Genomic DNA, 17,303 nt, shown 5'->3' with positions numbered 1-17,303 from the left:
ACGGCCACGGGATATGGTCGCAGCAGCGCTGCGGCCTGCAAGGAAGGACCAGCTCCACAGCACAGCACCACCACAGTGTGGATCCGGTGCCGGTGGCGAGTCGTCCCCCTCACACGGGATCCGGTTCTGGTAGCACAGCATCCCTTTAGTAGGGGATCTGGTTCTGGTAGTACTGCAGCATGTCGTACGTCCTGCTGCGGAAGCTGAGGCACGAGTTGTTGATGACCTTGGTCATGTAGGCGGCCGCATCCTTCTCACTGCAGGTGGTGGCGAACCTGTCCAGCATACAGGGGCACATGAGTCGACCACGAGGCTTGCGTACTGACCAGTCACTCGATCCCGTCCACTGGGCTGCCAGGCCAGACGATCACGGAAAACGGCCTCGGTGAAGCGCGGAGCTCTGGGGGCCGCGCTCGGGCACAGCCCTGCCAGGAGCCGGCACGCGCCGTCTGGCGACGGGAGGCGGTGGCTGACCGCGCCTCCCACCGCATCAGCGCCAGACAGGGCCGCGCTGGGCACAGCTCTGATGGGAGCCGACACGCGCCATCTGGCGACGGGAGGCGGTGACTGACCATCCTTCCCGCCGCATCAGCGCCAGACAGGGCCGCGCTGGGGCACACCCGCGCCCATCGCCTGGCCCCCTACTCCGGCCGCCAGCCTCTCACCTGGCCCGCAGCAGCTTGATGGTCTGACCGCGGAAGCAGGGCAGCCCGGTGTCCAGCATCAGGGACACCAGCGAAATGATGGCCTCGCAGTACGGCCTGTGGCGCACGCTCCGGTCAGCTCGCCGCCAGAGACGGGCGTCCCCGCGCGGCCCCAGACGGCCTTCCGTCCAGGCGCCGGACCGCCCTCAGGCGCCCTTATGCTCAGGCTGTGTCGCTTGTCAGCTTTGAAAAGTCTCAGACGTCGTCGGCGTGTGTGCCACTTTGAATGTTGGACCATCTCCAGAAGCTCCCGGGTGAGATGTAAGACATTCCCCAGGCGACATCAGGTCACACCACATAGCAAACGTTGCATCAGCCTGATGTATCCCTCGGCAACATCCCCCTCAACGTGTTGAAAGACTCCAGCAGTCTCCAGCCTAGCCCCGTGTCCCACTGCGTGTGAGTGACCATCCTCCCTGTCCAGGTTCTGGCTGACGCTGCCCGGAGGCGGTCAGGGAACAGAGCTGATTCGATCAGTGTGCTGGCTGGAGCCTCAAAACGACCAGCCCTGGCGGCGCGGCCGACGCGTGAAGCGGCCAGGAGAACCACACACCTGATGGCCAGGTATCCCTGCAGGCACAGCTCCATGAACCACTTGAAGGGCTCGGCGTCCAGCCGGCCGCCCAGCACCATCACCATCTCGGCCGTCAGCTTGATGTCCGGCTCGAAGCCGATGTTGCCGCCCGGCGACGACTCGAACATGAAGCCGAAGTCTGGCGGGGGGCCCAACACACGCGTCACCATCCGGAAATGTCGCCGCGCTGTCCATGTGACGTCACACCGGGACGTGACGTCACACGAACACGAGGCCGAGTCTGGCAGCGGCCCGGGTTCGTGTCAGCGCACAAACAGGCGGCCACACCGCCCCTGCCCCGCGCCATGTCACCACACACGCAGCCGTGACGTTACAGACACAGTCATGACGTCACACACCAGCCGAGCGGAGCAGCCTCGGCCCCGGATACTACTCCAGACGGAGCATCCGTGCACAGTCCCACCCCGGCGACGCCCGCAGCCACTACAGGGACGGGCGTCACGGCACGCGCCGGCCGAACGGTCCGCGGCGTGAGGGGCGGCAGGCCGACGCCTACCGATGTGCACGATGTGGCCGGCCTCGTCGATCATGATGTTGCCATTGTGCCGGTCCTTGATCTGCAGCAGGAACAGCGCCAGCGAGTAGGCCGCCATGGACTTGACGAAGTTCCGCCGGGCGTCCTGGCGGCGGTCACACACGGACGGTGGTTAGTTGGGCGGCAGCCACACACGGACGGCGGTCAGTCGGGCGGCGGCCACACACGGACGGTGGTTAGTTGGGCGGCAGCCACACACGGACGGCGGTCAGTCGGGCGGCGGCCACACACGGACGGCGGTCAGTCGGGCAGCAGCCACACACGAACGGCGGTCGGGCGGCGGCCACACGCGAAAGGCGGGCAGTCGGGCCGCGGCCACACATGAACGGCGGGCAGTCGGGCGGCGGCCACACAGGGACGGCGGGCAGTCGGACAGTCTCCAGCGGACAGGCGCCTGTCGGCGTGACTGAGAGGGACAGCACGTCGGTAAACTCGGGCTCGCACGCCGTTCAAGAACGGCTCCCATCGCACACGCGGCGAAATGATGTTGCCAGTCTTGAACGGAGAAACGAGGCGCCACGTGACTAGACAAGCGTCCTCCGACATGTGCCGCTTCAAGCAAGTTTCGCCAAAAGCGAACTACCTGAGGCTTGCCATGACACTGACGAGCTGAGAAAACCATATTCACCTGGAACTTGGCACTGGACGCATGGCCGTACGTCGTGAGGAAGTACTCGAACAGCCCGAAGTCAGTCTCCTTGCCCAGGTCGCTCCTGGACTTGGCCTTGGGCACACACTGAATGACGCCGCACTGAAACCCCAAAGCCCACCGTTAAACGTCCGCACGGCCACGGCAAGCGTTCGTTAATGTGGCGTTACTGTTGCAACGTTGATAACATGGGACCGTTCGGGGCTCTATGACCAATATCGTACTGATGGGATTCTGGAAAGTCTGACAAAAAAGTGTGGATACTTTGCTGTCTTGGTGAGTGCGGATGAGGGTAGCATTCATATAATTGAATATGTACCGCACATCCTAATCCCAAACTCCAGGCAGGTTCAGTTCGCTGAACTAAAAACGAAGAAACTGTTGATAAAACCGACAAATGATCAGCGTCTGCAAAACCCCGTTTGAACCCGTGAGATAGGATCAGGTACGGTGAGTTCGGTGGATAGTTACCAACGGAGCCTACCAAGAGCCCCAATACTGGTCAACACTAGCCCGGTCAACGACTGGCGTGGAATGAGCACCAGCGTGAGCGCAGACGAGACTTCTCAAAAGGGGAGGGGCGGGGAACAAATAAAATGCTGGCTCTAAAAACCCGGGTCGATGCGTCGCAGGTGCGCAAAACTTCTTGCATGGTGTACAGCACGGCATGTTTTAGATTTGTTTGTCCACCTCGAATTGTTAATTCTCCGTGCCGCCGGACCATGCCGTGAGTAGGCTGCTGGCACCAGCCGCGCCGGCCCGGGCGACGCAGACTCACGCCGGGCGATGTGGCCACCACCCGGTACGGGTAGAGGAACAGGTCCAGGCCGGCCTGCTGGAAGATGTTCTGGAACAGCTCGATCACCTGCAGCGCCAGCATGTCCTGACGCACGTCGTCGCCCACCTGGGGACGCCCAGCTGTGTCATAGACCTAACCCGCGCACAGACGCGTCACAACAGATATATCCACGCGCACAGGCGTGTAACAATTCAGACACAGACATACGAGTAGCTTCATATAGGCGTTCGCGTGTCCACGAGCATCGCAGGACACACAGGCGTATCGCAGCATTGCAGAACACCCGTGACGGGTAAGCAGAAGCGTCGCGATAGCTCCGCAGCGCCGGGCGGGCGGGGCCGTTCACTGGCGCACATCCCGACCGGTCGGGTGTTCAGTTCCGGTTGACCCAGCTAGTGCAGCGCCTGACCTCCGAACCCTGAGCCTGGCAGGCGACAGCGTGCAAAACCCCGGACGAGGGCCGCTGTTTAAACGCATGAGGTAGGATCAGGTACGGTGCGTGTGGTGAAGTTACCAGCGGAGCCTATCAAGGGCCCCGACAACAAGCACACATGACATCAGAACACACCTTCCACTCGTCTGCGTGACTCTAGACCGAGTGCAACATGCCGTGCTCGAGCAGTCACGTTACATCAGTGGTGGGGCCAAGATACGCGGTCTATTTGTCATGTTCAAAAGCCTCGCTGCACACCGTTCAGCATCGGTATCTCCAAGCCACGCGTGCCTGATGCGGGGCGTCTAACCTTGAATATGGCGGCCTGCCACTTCTCGGGTCCCATGGAGGGCCGCCGCTCGGCCGGCTCCCCGATCAGCATGGCCTGCTGCTCCAGCTCGTTGATGCCGCACCTCTCCACGCGGAACCGGGCCAGGTAGGGCGCCTTGGCGGCACTGCGGCACGGCCGGCCGCCAGTCAGCGACGGGGGCAGCCGCCAGGGCAGCACAGCGCGTACTCCGACACCGCGCGGGCGCACTGCATCGCCACCGGTGGTGCTCGCGTCCCACCCTCAGCTGAGACGGCTAAATGGCGTCGATACGAGGGTAGGGAGGAGGGGGAAGGGGGGCTGAGGCCCCGGAGCGTTCTGCTGATCTCTGGACAGACGAAACAGCGCGACCTGGTTCGGGACCGTCACATTGACCTGATCCGAGACCGTTAGGTTACCTGACCCGGGAGTGCCAAGCTACGATGTTCCGGGACCATCAGCAGGTTGACTATCTGGTTGACCTGATCCGAGAAAGCACGGTTGACCTGATCCTGGGCTGCTCACGACCTGACCCCTGACCTCTGCATGGGCGTGCCGCTGTTGTAGTCGATGGCGAGCACCCGGCAGTCGGGGATAGGCGGCAGGTAGCACCCGGGCTGAGCCTCGATCTTGTGCAGCTCCTTCAGACAAGCCTCCTTGCGAGCAGGACCTGCCGACAGCAGCGGTCCGGCCGGGTCAGCCGAGCTGCCAGGTGCGGGGCCACGGCCATCCGCCCCTCAGCGCAGGAGGTGCTCATCGTGGAGCCACGCTCGAGACATGGAGCATGGAACCACGCTACAGACATGGATGGGGGCTCGAGACATGGATCATGGAACCACGCCACAGACACGGATGGGGGCTCGTGACATCACGCTATGGTACTGCGATAGAAGGACATGACGGCATGATAGTGGCCACTGGCGTGCATGGTCACCGGCTGTGTGTGTAGTTCCGTCTGCTATTGATAATGGGGGACTGGGCTTCCAAGCCAGGACGACGTGACATGGGTAATTCCAGCTACGACGATTTCCTTCCCTTGCCACACCATTATCACCTATACATCACCATCTCACTGCCCGCGCTTGAACCGCGCAATCCCCGTCATCCTCCGCAAGGCCGTGCCAGTTCACGGCCGGAACGACCGGGGCGCACACGCTACCTTTCGGGAACGGCTTGATCTGAGCCGACACATTGGTGATCTTCTGGAAGAAACTGAACTCGCGCTCGTAGAACGCCTTGGCCGGCCCAGACAGTGACGAGACGATGGCGTTCCGGATGTTCTCCAGGGTGTCGTACAGGTCCGCTGAAACCGGGACTCACCGGTACACAGCGGTAGCGTGGTCCCCACCGCGCCACTGACGTGTGCTGCGTTTTTCCCTTCGGCAGGCAAACCGAGAATGCCCGCGGACCCGCCACGCGCCGTGCGACCGTGCGGGAGATCAACCACATGGCCGACACGTCCACGTCGCCGCGCGCCGTCCACGCGACAGCGGCTAATACATCCTTGGCGGGCGCAAACGCGGAGTCAAGTGGTCTGAAGGTCTTTATGCTGACAAGGCAGCGCAGTTCAGCGTTCTCGAACCCGACACGGCAAAGTCGTGGTGAACGGCGCCAGTCAGGTGCGTGAGTCCACCGCTGCGCAGCAGGTCAAGCGTGCCCCGGCACTGCATAGGTTAGCTACGCGAGGGGGGCAGCTGGATTCTGACGGTGACTCTACCTGGAACTGCGGAGACTCTACCTCCTCCACGCAGCTCTGTGGAGACACAGCGGCCCATGGTGGGCGGCAGGAGCGGTGCCAGGACCGCCCTGCGTCGTCAGGAAGTGCGGGACAGCCGGCCACGGCGTCACACTCACCGTCCTTGACCTGGCCCTCCTCATCGCGGAACTTGTTGGTCTCGATGTTCCAGATCACGTGGTGCGCCAGGATCTGTGACTTGGCGCACGCGCGCTTGATGAACTCTGTGATGAAGCCCATCTGGAGGTGGAGGTCATTTGAGCTGGGGTGAGCTAGCTATCGCGATGGGAATTTCATCTGTCATCTCTATACATTAAGGAAACGTTCGTAATAGACCGATGAATTTGTCACCTTGAACAGCCAATTTCTCCAAGCACCCGATAAAGTAAGAAAGTGATAGATAAAATATGAGCACAATGCGCCAATATCGTGCAGCCAAACAGAAACCAAGGAAAACAGCGATCAAACCACATGGAATACTACACTGGCATTGACACTCCAGCGGACGGTCGACAAACTAACGGCACACACGCGTCCAGCCCAGCACGAACAGCGCGCGTACCGTGTCGTAGCGCACGGCCTGACGGTGTACACACTAACGGCACACACGTGTCCGATCGGGCACGGCCAGCGCGCGTACCGTGTCGTAGCGCATGGCCCGACGGTGGACACACTAACGACACACACGTGTCCGATCGTGCACGACTAGCGCGCGTACCGTGTCGTAGCGCACGGCCTGCACCAGCTGCGGAATGTAGAAGAGCACCGTGTCGGACGGGTAGGAGCTGAGCACGCGCACGGCGTACTGGGCCGTGATCGGGTGCGGCGGGTACTGGCGCGAGAAGAAGGCCAGCGCCGACACCGGCGGCTGCTTGGCCCAGGTGAGCGCGTGCGACAGCTGCAACACACGTCCCCGCACAGCGCCGTCAGTCACCGCACGCCGGCGTCGAGACCAGTCCACATACGTCCCCGCACGGCGTCGTCAGTCACCGCACGCCGGCGTCGAGTCCAGCCAAGACACGCCCCCGCACGGCGTCGTCAGTCACCGCACGCCGGCGTCGAGTCCAGCCAACACACGTCCCCGCACGGCGCCGTCAGCCACCGCACGCCGGCGTCGAGTCCAGCCAACACACGTCCCCGCACGGCGCCGTCAGCCACCGCACGCCGGCGTCGAGTCCAGCCAACACACGGCGACAATGCGGCCGGAGATGCCTTCTCGGTGGGCTGGAGACACGCCGGCGCGTCCCATGAGCGCATACTCCACTGGAGTGAATATATGCCGGGCATGCTTGTTATCCCGTCACCGCACTTATCGTCATGGCGTGAGAAGTCATGCACGTAAAGACGGTCCAATCCAACAACTGCAGACGAGGACTAGCAACGAAAACTTGAACCGTTTAACCAACCGGCAGCGAGGTTTTCAAGAGACTGATATTGCCTGTTGACGACAAACGGTGGGCCAGCGCCAGCGCGCCAATCTCCCGGCACGCCAGCGCTGCCGGCCTCGGTCGGCCGGCTCACCTCGATGATGTCGTTGACGATGTGCTCGGGCGTGGTGAGGTACTGCAGCGCCTCAGAGATGTGGCAAACGGCCTGCGGTCGGCTGCGCACCAGCCGGCTCACCTCCCGTCGAATCACCTCCTCTGTCAGCGGATGAGCCAGAGGTCAGGTCCGAATGTCATGGCACCAACTTCGCCGACCTCGGGACACTAGACTGGCGGCGCAATGGATACAGTTTGTCTCGTTTTCTCGTGTTACTAATGCAATGGAGCGGTCCAAACCCCAGCAACAGCCAGCTTTACAAGCTCCATATCAAGAACCATGCGATAAGACGAAAGACTCCCTTAAATGGTGTTCTACGACGTCCGACGACACTTAAGCAATTACCTCTTGGTATAGTGAAGGTCAGTAACTCGGCGTAAGAACTCTGAACTCCCAAAAGTGGCCCTACATTCGTTCGGTTGTGCACAATTTTCGGCCATATGGCGAGATGTCTGGAGACAATCAAGGCATGCCCCAGGCTGCCGTGCGGCTTCAGGTTTCCCCACCGATGTCTAGGCTACAATGTTCAACTACGTGTCCAGCTGCACTGTGTATCCAGTACCCCTTGTGCGGCGGAGGTACTGAAGGTGCTGAGTAGTCTATAAGAGGTGGTGCATTAATGAGCAGAACTGGCAGCGGCATGACTTTGCAAAAAGGTGTCCCGAGCGGTTTGAATACCCTTTCCATTTCGCAGTACAAGTCTTTGATATGTAGCCTAATTTTCGGCGATATTTCACAACTTTTCTTTCAAAACGCTACATTCGTCCATGGGCTCGCTCACGCGAGTACATTACGCCTCATGTACTCTTCAGATTTTCCTAACTACTCGTAGTTCGTGTTCCATATTTGGCATCACCCGTTTTTCCTGCGGCAAGTAGTCCAGAAGTTCTTCAAAAATGCTTAACTTACCTAAAAAATCCGTCTACCTTACCTTACCGCATCAACAAATCACATTTTCGTTGACGAGTACCTGGTAGAGCATTAAGTTCTTAAAAATTGCTACCAACATGTTTTGGATTTTATGACAACGTCGTATTAAACGCAAATACAGTTTGTGGAGGAATCCTGCATGATTACCCCAATTATTAAAGAATCTATGAAACACATCAAGTATCGTTGACAGGTATTTATAAAATCAAGAGAAATAGGCAAATCGGCAGACTGGTGATTCACCACGGCCTTAAGCGTTCCGCCTCCTGCTTCCCATGCCAGCCAAGCTTTGGAGCCCTTTCTTTTTATGTACAGATATTGATCATGAAAAAGCCATGCTCCTAAGCCATGGCATGTGCTGATAAAAACAGCATGCATTTCAGTGCGCTCGTTTTTTCGTTTTGTCTTGGTCATTCAAAAATTATTAGAGCCTTTATTTGTAAAACACATGTACTGTATACCCACAAATTCTAAAATGCTTAGTTATATATGTTCACCGAGGCATCTCCATCTAGTAAGCCTCAATGTCAGCCGTCTGGCTAGCGGGCACTAGTAGCGAGAACTTTATTATGCTGCAGGCTCTGCTGCTTTTGGAAAGAGCATCGAATGCACTGCTTCAACTTGAGAGAAGTTCCTCTCGTGGCTTAAATACACAAAAACTATTCAAAAATCGTTGGTACAAGGTGTTTAACTGTTAACCCATGGCTAGCCCTTCCTTGGTTTTCAGAGTAATAATTGGGACTAAAAGTAATTTCATTTTCCACAGAATAGATGGCAATTTGTGGAGTTCTGACACACGCATTTTCTCATGTCAGAAAAAACTGACGTTTTAAAAATCAATGAAAGATCGACAGAGGACAAATAGCGCATAAACACATGTGTTTATGCGCTATCAGGCAATCCAGAAATTAGTCGTTTTTACGCCGAACCCAGTCGGTCAATTTTTTCCACGACGCCCGCATGCACAATAATATTCGTTTTGACGTATTGTAAAGTTGGTTACATCTGAAACAACCAGAGCCCAGTCTGCGCCCACTTCCGCCCAGGTGGTGCTTGTCTTGAATACCTTAATACCGAATGCCGAAATTTCGCTTTAGTACGCCCCCGGTGGCCGGTTACATACACCGCGCTGTAGCAGGGGTGGGAGTGGGGGGGGGGGGGGGGGGCATTTATCTACCCGAGATCCAATCAAATTAAGAGAGCTGGAAACACCAAATTCACCGGACAGGTATGGCTACATATGAATTCACACGTATGAAATTCGAAGTATTTAGTAACAGGTCGTGGACTTAAGGTCAAATAGGGTACAGCAAGGTTAAAATCCAGATGAGTGTCTGAAAGGCCCTCATATATCGGTGTCCCATGCGTCCACATATCTCCTTGCGCAACCAGTCTCAATTTGCATACCACGTGTAGGCAAAATGTCGTCATCCTAAACTCAAAAGCTCTAATTGTTTAAGAAACCATCTCAAAGTTGTAAACCCCGTCTAGCACTACGTTGTCGCGTAAAAGTGGTCGATTATCTTTGAATTGGCTTCGCTGACAGCCATAGTCAGGCTTCGACCCGTCATAGGTCAGCGACCTCACGATATATATATATATATATATATATATATATATAATTTGTCACACCACGAAATCGGCCTTTTGATTACCTTCAACTACGCAGTGTTTGGCGAGGCTGCGCCGCGCCGGTTGGAAATTATTTTGAACTAAAACATCAAGGTTGATACTGCCCCCCCTCCGGCGCGTGTTACCATATGACAATTTCTCACAATCTTTGTGGCATTGCTGAAAGGGAATGATGCCACTTGATTGGCAATGATAGCATTATCGGATAAAACAATGTTATTGCTTTTTTCACACGTAGTTCAACGCCAGTGGCAACGTGACGGTCGTAGTGGACACAAACATGTATTCTATACGGTACAATGATGAATCGCTTCGAATGCAACGCAAGCAGTCGCAAACTTCATATCATTTTGGAAGAGCTCTCGCGCTCTTCAAATGAATTCAAGTTTTTTACACAAAAACATATCATCTGAAGACGGCATGTTGGCCGAAACGTGGGGAACTTTGCGACTTGAATTTTATCAAAATGTGAGACCGAAGTCAACAGTGCACCGTATATCCCTAAGACGGGGGTGGGGGTGGGGGGTAAGGGGTGGGAAGGGGGGGGGGGGGTCTCTCGGGAGCCCTGCGAAGGACGGCCTTGTCAGTTTCCAGCTGTTGGACCACTCGTTAGAACGGTAAATGGGCACCTCTCAATTTTGTACCAATTATCAGTGCTGGCGCGTCATTTCATTTGTGTCTCCCCACATGGCGAACTTGGCATCTTCCTGCCCACAAAAAGCTTTACATCTGTTGACGGACTCATGTCAGGCTAACCTTTCCACCGGCGTGTGCCTGTTAGCAAAGTCTTTCATCAGCGTCCCCAATGCACGTGCGCTTTTCAAACGGTATGAATGACGCATTATTTTTTTTCGGTCTGGACAATGGAACACTTGCGCGGGGCCTAGCCGGCATCTCTGCAGCTGCGCCTGGGATGCATCAGTTCCATCGGATGACCTGTTTCTTTTGTGGATTTCGCAAGCGCAGAACTCGCCAACTTCCGCGAGACAGCGTCGGCCGATGACAGCCAGGTCTTGTGCACGTATGTATATAAATGCACACGCGGTATGTGCTGCTATCAGTGTGCCGGCAGTCAGCATGAGGGCGTTCCTAGCTATTGTCGTTCTGGGCGTTGCCGCGGCCAAGCCGCACGTCTCCCTGGAGGACGCCAAGTCGCTGGAGCCCGTGCCTTTCGACGCCGAGCTGGGAGCCGCACGCACCACTCTTGCGTGCGGTACCCACGCACTGACTACGGGAACGTACACCATCACGTCGCCGAACTACCCTTCCAACTACGGCAACGACTACGACTGTGTCTACAAGCTGACACCGGGATCGGGTGCCGCGACCTTATCCATCAGTTGCTCTGCATTCGACATTGAGATGCACAGCTCCTGTGAGTGGGACTGGCTGCGCGTGAACGGAAACAAGTTCTGTGGAAGTCAGGGTCCCTCCGTCTCTGGCAGCTCAGCCCTGAACATCGACTTCCACTCCGACTACGTCGAGGTCGGGACTGGGTTCTCCTGCACCATCCGGGCTGCGGCCGGATCGGGTGGATCTTCCTCAGGCAGCTGCAGCTGCGGCGTGGCCAACCGTGCCTCGCGGGTGGTTGGCGGTGTCCAGACCGAGGTCAATGAGTACCCGTGGCAGGCGGGTCTGGTCGACCCCGGCCAGACCCGCACCTGGTGCGGCGGCAGCCTCATCAACAACCGGTACGTGCTGACGGCGGCCCACTGCACCAGTGGCAAGACGGCGTCGCAGATCCAGGTGCTGTTGGGCGATCACCGCATCAGCGTGGTCGACGGTGAGTCACGTCACACCCTCAGCCAGATCATCCAGCACCCGTCCTACGTGACGGCCGGCAAGGGGTACGACTACTCGCTGCTGAAGCTGTCCAGTCCGGTCACGTTCAACAGGCGGCGCGCGGCCGTGTGCCTGCCGACCGCCGGCCAGACGTACGCCGGCGCCACCGCCATCGCCACCGGCTTCGGCCAGCTCGGCGCCTCGCAGGCGCAGGCCACGGAGCTGCAGGAGGTCGAGCTGCCGGTCAAATCCGATGCTCAGTGCAGGACCGTGTGGAACATCCTCACCAGCACCATGATCTGCGCCGGCGGTCTGCCGGCCGGCGGCAAGGCGGTCTGCATGGGCGACAGCGGCGGCCCGCTCGTCACGCTGGAGAACAGCAAGTACGCCCTGATCGGTGTCGTGTCCTTCGGCCAGCCGTGCGCCCTGGCCGGCACGCCTGACGTGTTCGCCCGGGTAACGGCGGTGCTGCCCTGGATCCGCAGCAACACGGCCGACGCCACCTACTGCAGCTAGAGTACGGCTGCCCGCCCGCCCGCCGGCCACCCTGGGTCCAGAGCAATACGGCCGACGCCACCTTCTGCAGCTAGAGTACGGCTGCCCGCCCGCCCGCCGGCCACCCTGGGTCCAGAGCAATACGGCCGACGCCACCTACTGCAGCTAGAGTACGGCTGTCCGCCCGCCTCTCCGAACGGGGCACACGAATATCCCTCCGACCTTGATTTTCAGTCATTTCTGTCTTATCGAGCCACGGGACAGTGCTATTTGTCGCTCCTGATTCACCCCTGGGTTTGGTCCACGTCACGTCAAAACTGTATTGAACTGAAGTTGCATGGTCTGAAAAATACATCTAAACGGCATTTGCCACGAAGAAAAGCATAGGAAGTCGTTTTCCCCCAATATCGGGAGGTACACCCCGGCTGCCAGACTCCAATCGGAGGCTGGCTGGGCTGGCCGAGAACTATCGTCAAGGCTGCCGGCCTGGCCGAGAAGCCGCCGGGTGCTACCAACTACGCTGACCAGATACAATATCGCTGCACGGGCCAAATGAACTGGATGTTTGGACTAAAAAATTTGACTACTGAATTTTACCGAGCCATCTGGTTGGGAGAGGTAACGTAGGCACATCGTTGGGGAGGGGGCGTCGTGCCGCTGACCACCGCGAATCCGTTTCGCGCACAGGGTGTCCGGCACCTCAGCAAGAAACACCAGCCAGAAGATAAAATGCCCGTTTTCTCCTCTTGCTTGAAAAAATCTCGACTCCTTCTAAATGCGTTAACTGCGCTTGAGCTTTGCAGTAAGCCGCGCGGTACACGTCGGGCCGCGCCCGGCGATGCCGTGTATCTGGCGTACTCTCCGGCGCGCCGCACTGGGCGAGGCATCGCATGTGGCGCGCTGTTGAAAGACGCACTGGGTGGAACGTTGGTTCGAGGCGCGCAGAGACGCCATTCTCTTACTCCCGGGCCCCTTTCTCCGGCGGAGTCGGAGGTGCGGACAGAGACGTGTCACTGGCCATGCTTGGTCGAGCCCTGTCTTGGCGGCCTGCCTGCCAGCGCGCCTCCACGGGCAGAAAACTATGCACCACAATATCAATGTGTTTCAGTTGAACATACTACCGCGCGACACTCTGGCCGCTTCCACCTGTTCGGCATCAGCAGCCTGCCGCTGTCACCTCTCGGTGGCGTCTTCAGCGACTCTGGCTGCTGCCTGTTCGGCATCGGCAGTCTGTCGCTGTCCTCTCTCGGTGGAGTGTTCAGCGTTTCTGGCCGCTTCCGCCTGTTCGGCACCAGCAGCCTGCCGCTGTCCTCTCCCGCTGGAGTGTTCAGTGACTTTGGCTGCCGCCTGTTTGGAATCGGCAGCCTGCCGCTGTCCTCTCTGCTGGCGTCTTCAGCGACTTCGGCCGCCACTGCCCAGTCTGCCGCTGTGCTCTAAGATGGAATGTAACGCTGGTAAGGAGTAGGCATTCGATACAGACGTAACATTCGTTAGGAAGGCAGTTCAAGCCGACGCCGTACGATTTGTGGAACACGGACCACTCTCCACCTACTCCTAACCGATTGTCTACGCCGCTAACCTGTTGGTGTTTCGCTTAGAGGGACTGTGTCTGGTCAGACCTTGAATTTTAACGGTGTATGTAAGATCATAGGAAATTTGCATTTTCATCGAAAGGCATGATTCGTTCTCGACAAGTCGCTTATGTTGACCCGATATTTCAAGCGTGCCAAAATCTTACCGGACGATGAAATTTATCGGGTGACCTTACAACGTTTTTAGCCAAGAATGCACCGTTAACATCGCGAGCATGTCGTTAGCGTCAGCGAATGGTCTGCCGACTACGGGGCTCATCAGCGCTGGAAGCGGATTCCGAACATCACAGCTGCGGCCTTCGCGCAAACGAAACATTTCTTTGCATCGGGTGGTGCCATTTTCTCCAAAACAACGCCTGCAGTGGTGACACCTCGGCTTGCATCTTGGCGGCTGATGGCCAGGCGACCACAGTCGGCCAGACCAATGCCGCTGTTACGTTGCGAATGTCGGATCCCAAAGCAATGGGACAACTGGCGCGTCTCTCCCACTTGAACACATCTGAATGCGTGTACGTTTGTACCAGTTTGGGCAGATATTCAGCCTATCTGCAGGCAGGTGCGCTATTGGACAGGAGGTGATTCTTGGCTGGGTGGCTCCCATTTGCTAAAATCGGCTTTATAATGAGACATTCTAACCTCAAACCACTGCAATAGTCCACCTGCAGCACACACTGTAGCGAACAAGGAATGCTCTCAAATATCTGCCTCCCTAGGTGGCTTTGTTGACGACCTGTAAGCAGGCGCGTTACAAGACCTGGGCGATTATCGGTTGGAAGGCCGCCAGCCGCCCAGGCCGCTCGTACATGGAAGTGTCGGCCTCGACAGATGTAAGACGGTCGGCACAGCTCTACGATTTGTACATCCATGTGCACATTTCACGTTTGTACCAGTTTGGGTCAGTCTCTCAGCTAGTCTGCACGGAGGTGTGTTATTGAGCGACCCTCGGCCGGGTGGCCGCCAGCCGCCCGCACCGTTTTGACAGCGGACATTTCAGACTGAAAGGCGATACAACGGTGGCAGCTGCTATTGCGGGAGCACTTGTACGAGTCTGGACCCTTTTCAGCCCACTACACTAGTCGCGTGCGTTTTTTCTGCTCAGCATTTTTTCAGTAATGACGTTCTGCACCTGCCTCAGTGCTGCTTACCGCCGCTTGGCCGGCCGGCCGGGCGCCTTGTGGTGGCGCCGAGGGCGAGCTCCCTTTACCTAAGCCGGCCTACGCCGGTGGAGGGCTAAGTCTTCTGGGAATAAGCCAAATCTCTGACACAGGCCAAACCATGTGGTATCAGTCGATGCGCTGATTTAAACAAAAAACTTTCTAGTACTTTGGTTTCTCAGCGTTTGCGCTACCATAGCAACTTTTCATGCTTAGACGTCCCAAGTTCATGTCAAGAGGCGGCTGTTGTGTGCCTGCCAGCTGGGTTTGTCAGAACAATGAAACTTATTTGTCGATTATCGTTTGAACTGCGTGCTTAAAACGGTTGCCTTGTGTATGCACCGTTAATGTCCTCTGTCCTTGTAATACCAGTGAGGCTTAACAGCTAGGCTTTTCCTTCATACTCCTTTTTACAAGGCAATGTGTGTACATTAGTTCTGAGAGTTTGTTGTTTTGTCTGGACTGTCTCTGCTGTTCGAGAGTATTGAAGGAGGAGACGGCGCAGGTAATCCTCATGAGTCTTGTCTCTCAGGATGGCTTTCATCCTTGTTTCCGGGTCGTTCGTGCATCACGTTACGCCCTTTTTCGCTATTAATTTTCAACTTCCCTTCCCCTGGTTACACACTGGTCACGCAGGCGATCCTCTTGGTTACGCTGTGTCAGGCGAACATAAAAAAATAACATCTGCTCAGCCCCTAATTGAGGTAGGACTTGAGGCGAAAAGGTTGAGGTCGAGGCCAAATCAATAGCCGGCTTGTTCCTTGTAAAAGCAGGAAACCACCAGCATCTGGCTTGGTTTGGTCTGGATGTTTTCTTTTTAAATTTTTAACACGATTTGCAGGCAGACCTGAGCATAACATCACGCTGTGCAAAGCAAAGTACCATTGCCATTGACCTGGGCTGACCCTCTCTGCGCCCCCGTACCCAGCCCGCGCCGGCGCGTCACCTTTGAACCGCTCCGGCAGCATGACGGCCAGCGGCGGGCTGATGTCCCAGGCCAGTCGGATGTGGTCGCGCCACTGTTTCTCGCTGACGGGCTGTGCGCGCCACGTGGCCATGTGCTCCTCGCCGGCGATGTGCAGCTCGGCTCGGTTCTGCGGGTTGTGCCAGGTGAGCAGGCGCTCGATCTCCGCCGACTGTGGACAGACAGAGCGGCCGCCGGTCAGCTGCGCACAGCGACCTCACACCAGCCGGGCGAGCAGGCGCTCGATCTCCGCCGACTGTGGGCAGACAGAGCGACCGCCGGTCAGCCGCACACAGCGGCCTCACACCAGCCAGGTGGGCAGGCGCTCGGTCTCCCCTGACTGTGGACAAACAGAGCGGTCGCGCTCGATCTCCGCCGACTGTGGACAGACAGAGCGGCCGCAGTCAGCTGCGCACAGCGACCGCACACAAGCTAACACCGCTGCAGCCGGGACGCCGTCAGGACAATCCGTGCACGCAACACACGTACACTGTCAACCGGTAGTGGAAATACAGGGTGGTCAAGTTAAAAAAGGCTGTGATATGTATGTCAGTTGATAACATAATCGATCATGTTGCAGATACTTGAACATTTGGACATTTTTGCTTTTATAGACATCTCTCATCTGCCTAGCACAACGTCTCCGCAGCAGGCCCTGAGCACAAATGTATTTCTCCTAATTTCAGAACAACCCGCGCCTACCAGCGTCTTGCAAATGGCATGTCCCGCCGTTCAGAACGGAGACGGAAACCTGTTCTCTAGCTCCTAGCTCCTAGACCCCAATGAGTGTGTGAACAACACTAATCTAAATGCCCCGCAATTTTCAACAATGCTTGCCATATACCACGTGCTTGGACTATCTTTAGTATCTCTAGCTGCCCTTTACAATTGATATCTCAAACGAAACACCCTGTGGAGCTCTTGCCTGCAGTCTGCATGTGGCAATAACCTTTAAATAAGGGATACATATGAACCGAATCAGGACACCCAGTCTCTTATAAAGTAGAGTATCGAAGGTCTTAGTGTGCAGCATTCCCCTATCAGCCGCCGTCCTTTCGCTGCCGCCGCAGACTCACCAGCAGCGCCAGGATGAGGTTGCGCTTCTTGATGTAGTCCTTGACGTAGACGTCCGGGTTGGTGAGCCGGTTCTTGGCGGAGCGGCGCGACAGCGTCGAGCTGTTGGACGTCAGCGGCACGGTGTTGAACCAGCCCGTCACGGACGGGTTGAACTCGCTGGCCGGCGGCCGCGACGAGGCCACCTCGCGCGTGCCCATGATGTTCCACTCGCTGAAGTCTGCCGAAGACGTAGCGACGGGTCAGGACCGGCCGGCAGCGGTGGGTCCGGTCACCCGGCCAAGGCGCCGACGCCACCAAACACACGACTGCCGTACACACGCCAAAAGGCCTCAGCACCATCGCGTGAATCAATCAGGGGAACATTTTTAAGCTTCGGCG

General features: G+C 57.2%; 2 protein-coding genes across 2 annotated transcripts in view; one reads left to right on the top strand and one right to left on the bottom strand.

The window, feature by feature from the left end:
* Window positions 1-10: 10 nt before the first annotated feature.
* Window positions 11-17,303, bottom strand: part of LOC119112297 (phosphatidylinositol 4-kinase alpha-like) — a 47,520-nt gene continuing 30,227 nt past the window's right edge. Inside the window, 14 exon segments of the mRNA XM_037236409.1 lie at window positions 11-275; window positions 666-761; window positions 1,258-1,417; window positions 1,796-1,919; window positions 2,463-2,585; window positions 3,262-3,387; window positions 4,026-4,170; window positions 4,563-4,692; window positions 5,182-5,325; window positions 5,877-5,997; window positions 6,476-6,655; window positions 7,279-7,400; window positions 15,831-16,020; window positions 16,925-17,142. Of these exon segments, the coding sequence (XP_037092304.1) occupies window positions 146-275; window positions 666-761; window positions 1,258-1,417; window positions 1,796-1,919; window positions 2,463-2,585; window positions 3,262-3,387; window positions 4,026-4,170; window positions 4,563-4,692; window positions 5,182-5,325; window positions 5,877-5,997; window positions 6,476-6,655; window positions 7,279-7,400; window positions 15,831-16,020; window positions 16,925-17,142 (2,009 nt within the window). The 3' untranslated portion in view covers window positions 11-145.
* On the top strand, window positions 10,938-12,524 carry LOC119112292 (chymotrypsinogen A-like). Its single transcript, XM_037236404.1, has one exon. It carries the CDS (start codon window positions 10,939-10,941, stop codon window positions 12,157-12,159), a length of 1,221 nt encoding a protein of 406 aa, XP_037092299.1. The 5' UTR covers window position 10,938; the 3' UTR covers window positions 12,160-12,524.

Source organism: Pollicipes pollicipes, unplaced genomic scaffold (assembly GCF_011947565.3).
Source record: "Pollicipes pollicipes isolate AB1234 unplaced genomic scaffold, Ppol_2.1 Scaffold_7261;HRSCAF=8764_pilon_pilon_pilon, whole genome shotgun sequence".
Lineage (NCBI taxonomy): Eukaryota > Metazoa > Arthropoda > Thecostraca > Pollicipedomorpha > Pollicipedidae > Pollicipes > Pollicipes pollicipes.
This window is presented reverse-complemented; position numbering and strand designations above follow the sequence as displayed.

Excerpts from the sequence above, each read along its gene's own strand:
- LOC119112292 (XM_037236404.1), top strand. The coding sequence starts at position 10,939 with ATGAGGGCGTTCCTAGCTATTGTCGTTCTGGGCGTTGCCGCGGCCAAG.